Source organism: Caloenas nicobarica, chromosome 11 (assembly GCF_036013445.1).
Source record: "Caloenas nicobarica isolate bCalNic1 chromosome 11, bCalNic1.hap1, whole genome shotgun sequence".
Classification (NCBI taxonomy): Eukaryota; Metazoa; Chordata; class Aves; order Columbiformes; family Columbidae; genus Caloenas; species Caloenas nicobarica.
The window spans coordinates 19,141,735-19,148,919 of NC_088255.1; the positions used below are offsets into that span (position 1 = coordinate 19,141,735).

General features: G+C 45.2%; 1 protein-coding gene across 2 annotated transcripts in view; it reads right to left on the reverse strand.

Annotated features, from left to right (window-relative positions):
• LOC135993144 (netrin-4-like) overlaps positions 1-5,755 on the reverse strand; it is a 50,434-nt gene extending 44,679 nt beyond the window's left edge. Inside the window, exons 1-2 of one of the 2 annotated variants that reach the window (XM_065642783.1) lie at positions 5,290-5,755; positions 5,112-5,195 (exon numbers count right to left, since the gene is read on the reverse strand). In XM_065642783.1, the coding sequence (XP_065498855.1) occupies positions 5,112-5,178 (67 nt within the window). In that variant the 5' untranslated portion in view covers positions 5,179-5,195; positions 5,290-5,755. Of the gene's footprint in view, positions 1-5,111 lie in introns of both variants that reach the window. The other variant, XM_065642782.1, reaches the window with a different exon arrangement.
• Between the last annotated feature and the right edge of the window lie 1,430 nt (positions 5,756-7,185).

A 7,185-nucleotide genomic window follows, 5' to 3' on the forward strand; every position in this document is an offset into this window, starting at 1 on the left:
GGCTGGCCAAGATTTTCTTTTAGTATCCCAGTGAAGTTCTAGGAGACTGACTTAGAGGGTAGTAGTGCCTGAATTACATGTGCACCTAATGCTCCTCAGATCAAAGGAATGAAAGCTGCCCCTCCTCAGTCCCACCACCACTCCCTGTGCCAGCACAGAGATGGCTTTTCATGAGAGGAGGAGTTGCAGAAGTCAGCTGGAGAGGACGGGAGAGAAGATGGAGATGTTTGGCTCTATCAGTTCTGTTCTTTGCTCCCAAACTTCAACTGAGCAGGTGATTTGTAGCACTACTGGGGATCCTCCACCAAGTCCTCACACCATCCTGGTTGCTTGATGACCATTTCAGTGTATTTTCTTTCTGATTATGAACTTCTTATTCCATCTGAGCCTAGCACAGTTACAGGGGAACAGCAGGAGCTTCAGAGATGTTATCTGGGAAGTTCCTTGCAATTTCTCTGAGTCTTTTTGTCCTGAGAAAGCACTCGGGTTTCCACACAAGTTGTATAGAGCTTCTTCCTTTTTGCAGAGCATCTGAAATTCCAAATTTTTGTCTGCCCTGGAGGGGGAATTTCACTGAGTCATGCAGAATTCTTGAAATAAAGATAAATCTATCATTGCAACAATAGAATGAGCTACAACTGCATGCATCAAGAATGTCTTTGCAAGTGGCATGTAGGTTCATGTTCATGTCCAAGCTATTTGGTAAAAATTACTGGAAATAAGGAAAGCGTAGCAATTTCTGTGTTTAAAGGAGATTGGATATTAACTGATTTTGCTCAGTGCTGCAGAAAGGTCTCATCTTTGCTTCCAGAGAATTTAAGTGGGACTTGTCTTGCAGCTGAGCTTTGAAGAAGCATTAGCTCTGATTAAGAGTCAGGTTGCTTAGTTTTCATTAAGAATGGGTCCACGTTACAAATGCTATTGGATTATGGATAAATATAACATGTAATTAAAAGAAAGTCCATCTCTATTGATGGATCACACCACTCAAGCTTTCATAGAGGAAATGGGCTGCTGGGATTCTACATTTAAGGAGTTATACAGGGGAAGCTTTGCAGACAAGAATGTGAGAAAGTAAAAAAGGAAACATCTTTTAAAAGGAATGGCTGCTTTTTATATTTCCCATAAATGGGCTATTAGTCTTGTGTTGAGTTTTTCAGCTGTTTTTAACTGAACCTGGAAAAGGAAGAAAACCATGGCTGTTCTCCTGAACAACAGTCACAAGAAGGTTGATCTGCCCTGACTGCTAATGCAACAGCATCAATAAACAGTTCCTGTCTGAACTGCTGTGTCATTAGGAAAATGGGAGAAGAACAAAGTGCAAATTAGCAGAAAGCAGTTTTAGAGAAGGAGAGAGTTTGGAGAACAAAATCTGCAGTCGATTAAAAGCTTTGTGTTTAAAGAAATCAATTGGCAGGACATTGCTTGGCCACAAGGACAGCGCCGCCTGTCCATCACTCACTGATTCTGTGGAAACAACATGAAATGTTGAATCTGGACAGGGAGAGGGAATTGCTGCAGAAGAGAAACAGCAGCCAGGAGAACAAACATCTTACCCCAGCTGCCAGGAGGACTCACTCAATAATTCATCAAGAACTAAACAGTTTGATTGCGCATGGGCATTGCATGTTATTGAAGTTGATTAGCTTTTACTCCATGGAGGATGGCTTGGCTCCATAAATGGTATGATTAATTTATTTGTTTGTTTTCTGGTCCCTCAGAGCTGTGCCACAAAGTGGCAGGTCAATGGCACATGCCCAGCACGTGGTGTAACAATGGTGTTACCTGATGATTAGGGAATCATACAGTTCAAGGGAGGTCATACTATTGATATTCCTGGGACACCATTTCAAACAGAGATCTCCTACTTCAGAGCCTTGTAATGTGACAGAACGTTGTAGACATTAACTAAAAACAGGTTCAGGTTTTTTTAGGGTTTTTTTTTTTCACCCTCCATTGGATACCAAACAGAAGAAAGGTCATACGGCAACTCAGTCAAAGCCTGATGATGTATTAAAAGATGCCTAATATTTTCTGAGCGATTTGAAGTGGAATTTTTATTGCTTTTCCATATGATTTTGTGTGTTCAAGCCTCCTATAGGAGAGTGAATTTCACAGTTCCTTTGGGCATCTTCTGCTACATTTTTGATGGAGCAGTTTCAGCATGTATGTCCATCCTGGATTTCACTTGTTCTATATCTCTTTAACTTTTTTTTTAATAACCGAAAACTTTGAAATGTTCTTTTAAAGCTACCTAACCCGGGGACATGAGTTGCTCAAGTTTTTATTAATCAGACCGAGAACTTTATCCCTTAATGCTGGTTCCAACAGAAGTGGTTTGTCTGGGTCCAAGATGCAGTAAGTTTGGCAAGTCTTCATCCATTTGTGAGTAGACTGATATATTTCTGCATTAAAATAGCCCTCACAACTGGAGTTAATGAACCAGCCTTCACAAATAGCCCAAAGGTGAAGTTCTGAATGTGCTACGAAACCAAGCTGCCTCCATGAGCTGAGGCACGGACAGGAGAATGAAGTCCCAGGTCTGGGCAATATCCCATGGTGGCCAGTTGCAGTCTGATGCTGCATCATCCCTCCGGCAGCAAGGATGGGCTCCAACACCTACAGCTTCATTTCCCGGTGAGCTGAATAACCCTGGAGCAGAGAAAACCAAACCCTGCTGGTCCTGCAATTGATTTTAAGCTTGGTGCTGGAAATGGCCATTTTTGACCACTCCATGCCTCCTTTTGGAGGGTCCCAGTTGGGGGGGAGCTGCTCCCTGGGTGCTGCTCCCCTGGGGAGCTCTGGGCTGGCCGGGGCTGAAGCAAGAGCCCAAGCTGTTGTCAGTCCCGTTCACTGTCCCAATGTGCAAGTGTTTTAAAACCACTGCAGACTTTATTTGAGGGGAACAACACCCTCCACCTGCGTAAGACTAGAGGAAGGATCACCCAAGAGTCACATCTCACAATATAAAACCTGGGTCACTCCTCCAGCCTAATCACTAAGGTTTTTTTTCCCCTTGGCATTATGTTTAAAGACCTCAGTAGCCAATTTTGACAATCCTGACTGTGTTCTCTGCACAGAGATGACAGAAGGCAAATATTATCCTGTCCACAAATCTCGTCCTCCATGTACTCCCCACACAACTGCCCCATCAATTTGTTTCACTTCAGACCAGAAGAGACCAACCATAGGGCTGAAAAGTGAGTTTACTGTATAGGCTGATCAAGTAGCTTAAAAACATACTTCCCTGTACACCTCTGCTCAGAAAAAGACTGAGATTTCCAAATCATCTTACACACATTGGCTAAACACTGTCTGAACTAAGCTTAGTCTTAGCAGTACTGACCCTGTGAGTAACAGGACCTGTAAACATTCAAGGTTAATTCAAGATTTTTAAATTGCTTCTAAAAAAAATTTTTTTAGATAAATAAGGGCTAACCCTTGTGCTCTGACAGGCTGATGGTGTGTGCAACCTTTTGACCAAGCAGCGTATATTTATTTAAAGTGATACTGAATCCTTAGTGTCATTGCCTTCAATATCCAATTATTTCACTGTTATTCACTATGTCCTAAACACGAGTGTGTTTGGCTCCACACAGAATGCACTCTCTCCCCTCAAATTTGCTTTCCAAGCAGGCAGCTGTGGGCTGCATTTCCTTGAAGACTCATTTTCACTTTGTGAATTGGATGCAGAGCAAATGTGGGCTAGTTTATAACAGACTGCTGTCCGCAACATTATCAGCAACTTCACAAGACATCTCTGTAACCTTTCTGTGCTATGTATCAACATATGTGTCCTATAGGGAGAGTCCTAGCCTGGAAAACTAGTGAATGCTCAAGATAAGACACTAAGAGGACGAAGGTACTGTGTCCTCCCTCCACTCCTTCCCTGCAATGTTGTAATATCCAGCCCTTTTCCCAAGTGAGTCACCGGATAATACAACAGGATTGTAAATTCATGAGCTGTTTTCAGTTTTTAAGAAAATAACTCTTGCAGTTATGGAAATCTGATGTCTGTCTGTGTTATCAAAAAGGTTCTGACTGGGGAATAATCTGAGGTGAAGGCACCTGATCTGCCTTGGACTTCACTGGAGCTTGCAGGGCAGCTGAACACTCCAGTCGCTTTCAAATCACCGCATGTCAGTGTTGTTCCTGTGCTAACACTGAGCATGCAGGTGAAATTTAAACCACTGGTGTGCTTTCCTGGACAGAAAGAGAGATCCCAAGCCAGTATCTCAAAGGGAAAGTCACCAAGGATATACTGTTGTTTTATCAATACCTATTTTTATTTTTCTGACCTGATCTGCATAATTCATCCCTTTTAAGCTTAAAGATGTATTAAACCACAACAAGAAGAAAACAATCTAATGCTTTGCTTCCTTTCTCTTATGGACTTTGTCTTCATCATAATCCAGTTTTTTTAGGTCCCTGTGTAAATACCATTACAGCTGTATCATTCCTATATATGCTTATTTGTACACCCATGTATACACATACAACTAATCAACTTCTCTTTCTGTCCTAATCCATTTTCTCTCTAATGCTAATTTAATCTTGTCCACTGCATGTTAACTGTTAAATCAGGGAATACACTGAATGAATGGACTGTCTTGGATAAATAGTAATTCCTAAACAGTGTCTCTGACTTTTAATGATGCAAAATGAAGTTAACAGATAATAATTCAGATTTTGACAGCGATGCTCTCCAAGGATGTTGTCGTTTCACTCTTGTCCTGCCGAGGAAGGCAGTGTTACAAGCCCAAAACAAATATCCAGCATATCTGAATCCATCTACCTCTTTCTTTCTCTCTTACTTTTCTTTTGTTTACAAAAATACTTTTTTTTTTTTTTTAGGATGTATGAAACTGTACATCCTATTATAGTTATTTGGGAGGAGGTTGAGCTATGAAACTGTGTATTGCAGGGTATAAGCAGCATTTGTATACATTGACTAACCCAGGTTGCTTATAAAAATCCAATCTAAAATAAAGATGTTAACATAGTTTGGTTGGGGTTTTTTTAACAAACAGACCTGATTTTTATCCCCTTTCCCCTTGCTAAACTTAGGATAAATTGTTTCATGAATGGCAATATTGATTTATTTTGCTTACCTGCTTCCCCGTGGTCAGAAATAAAATATTCCAAGAACACAATCAGCATGATGCCTTTATGCTGCATGGCTGTCAGTAAAATATCTGTCCTCAGTGAAGGAAAAAAAAATGCTGCAGTAATCTACAGGTTTGGTGCTTGCATGGCTTTTCTGTATTTTCTTTCTTTCTTTCTGCTCACCTTCCTCCCAGCATAGGGTCAAGGCTGCTGTCTCATTCTTCTTGTTTGGATCCAGAGGTGTTGTTTGCCGTTTTTTTTTTTTTTTTCAGGGCTCAGATGCCTTCTGGGTGTCACCCGTACATCGCTTCCAATAAATAAATAAATAGCAAGGATTTTCCGTGGCTTTACCCCTCTCCATGCAGCGGGCCGGGGACGGTCACATCCCTCGAACGCACCATCGAGGGGCTGATGCGCCGCGGAGGGAGCGCTGGTCGGTCCGGTCCTTTGCACTTCTTTGGATGCTATTCCGAAACTTTCATTTCTGCTCCTTGCTTTTGGTGGAGAGCTTTTGGCTTTGCCTGGGTTCCCCCTGGCAGCCTCTCCTGCCCCCCCTCGCCCCTCCCGTTGCTACCCGGGGTGGCGATGGGGTCCGGGCAGCGTGAACCCCGCTTTGTTCGGAGCTCTGCCCCGGTACCTGCTTTCTCTTTGCTCCCCGCAGGAGAGGGTCATAAGAAGAACAGGGTTGGCTTTTCTCCCTGAGAGATGATGAGAAGCAAGTGCTTTCTTGGCTCTTCTCTCCTTTTTTTTTTTTTTTAATTTGGGGATGGTTTGATTTTATTTTATTTCCCTCCTCCCTCCGTTGTCACGGAAGCCACTTCTCCCCCACCTCCAAGGGATTTGCTTCTTCACACAGCGAGCGTCAGGGGGTAAAGAGTCAAAACCAAACCCAACGCCAAACCCGGTGCCGGTGCCTGGAAACCCCCGGCTGTCCCCGCTGCGGGTGCCGGGGGGGCAGGAGGACAAGGCTGGGGCTGGGGTGCCCTGCGGGGGTGGGGGTGCGATGCCCAGGGCCCAGGAGAGAGGGGGAAAAAGGGGGAGGGCGGGGGCGGGGAGTGGCGCTGGAGGATCTTTCCTCCCTCCTGCTACCGCAAGGCTGAGGGCTGGGGGGTTCCTGCCGTCCCTGGTTAGTTATCCCCAAGTTTTGTCTCTCAGCCTCTAGCACACCTCTCGGTCCTAACTGGGCAGTTTTCCTCTCTGGTCCTGTCTAGCTGCAAAGGGGATTATCATAACATGTGATCTTCTTCCTGTTCTTTATATTTTAATTTTTTTTTTTTTTTTTTTTTTTTTTAGGGTGGAGGAGGAGGATGGGTCGGTTCCGCACCTCCTCGTCGGCGGGGCTGGTCCTTGCTGCGCTCAGATGCAGGCGGTGTTTTCCAGCCGCATCTTCTCCTCCAGCAGCCGGTGCGTGTGTGTCTGTGTGTGTGTGTTTTTATGTCTGTGTGTGTTTGTGTCTGTCTGTCTGTGTGTGCGGGGCGGGGGCAGCCTACACCGCCCGCCCGCCTGGTACCGGCTCTCTCTGCAGCACCCTCTGCCAGCCCGCCCGGCACATGACACCGGCCCTGTCCCCTACGCCCCGGTGACACAGTCCCCGCCCGAGCACCCACAAGGCAGCCCCAGAACGTGGGGACAACGGGGTGGCTTTGGGGTTTGGTTTAGGTGTGGCTCACACGATGCTGAAACGGCCACACGCATCGGGTTTCTTTCCATGGTCACAAACGTGAGCTGGGTCAAGCCAGGCAGCGAGGGGACTTGTGACCTCCCAGAGAAGCTGCTCTGCCACCACTGACACTGCCCCAGCCAACACTGAGCACGTCCCTGAAGTCAGATTTGCTCAGGTGACTCCAAAACAAAGCTCCTGGAGAGGCTTCAGTGTGTAGCGATCAGGGGGTGAAAGTGCTCAGCCCTAGAAATAATTTTAATTCAGGGAGTGAGGTCCCCCCCAGCTTCATTCTCTCTTTCTTCAGCTTTCCGGGCAGTGTAACACCACTAACTTCTGCTTGATGCCACAGAGGGGAGCAGGTCCGGCGGGAGCCCAAATGTAGACGAGGTTATTCTTGTGCTCATGTGTGCTCAGGA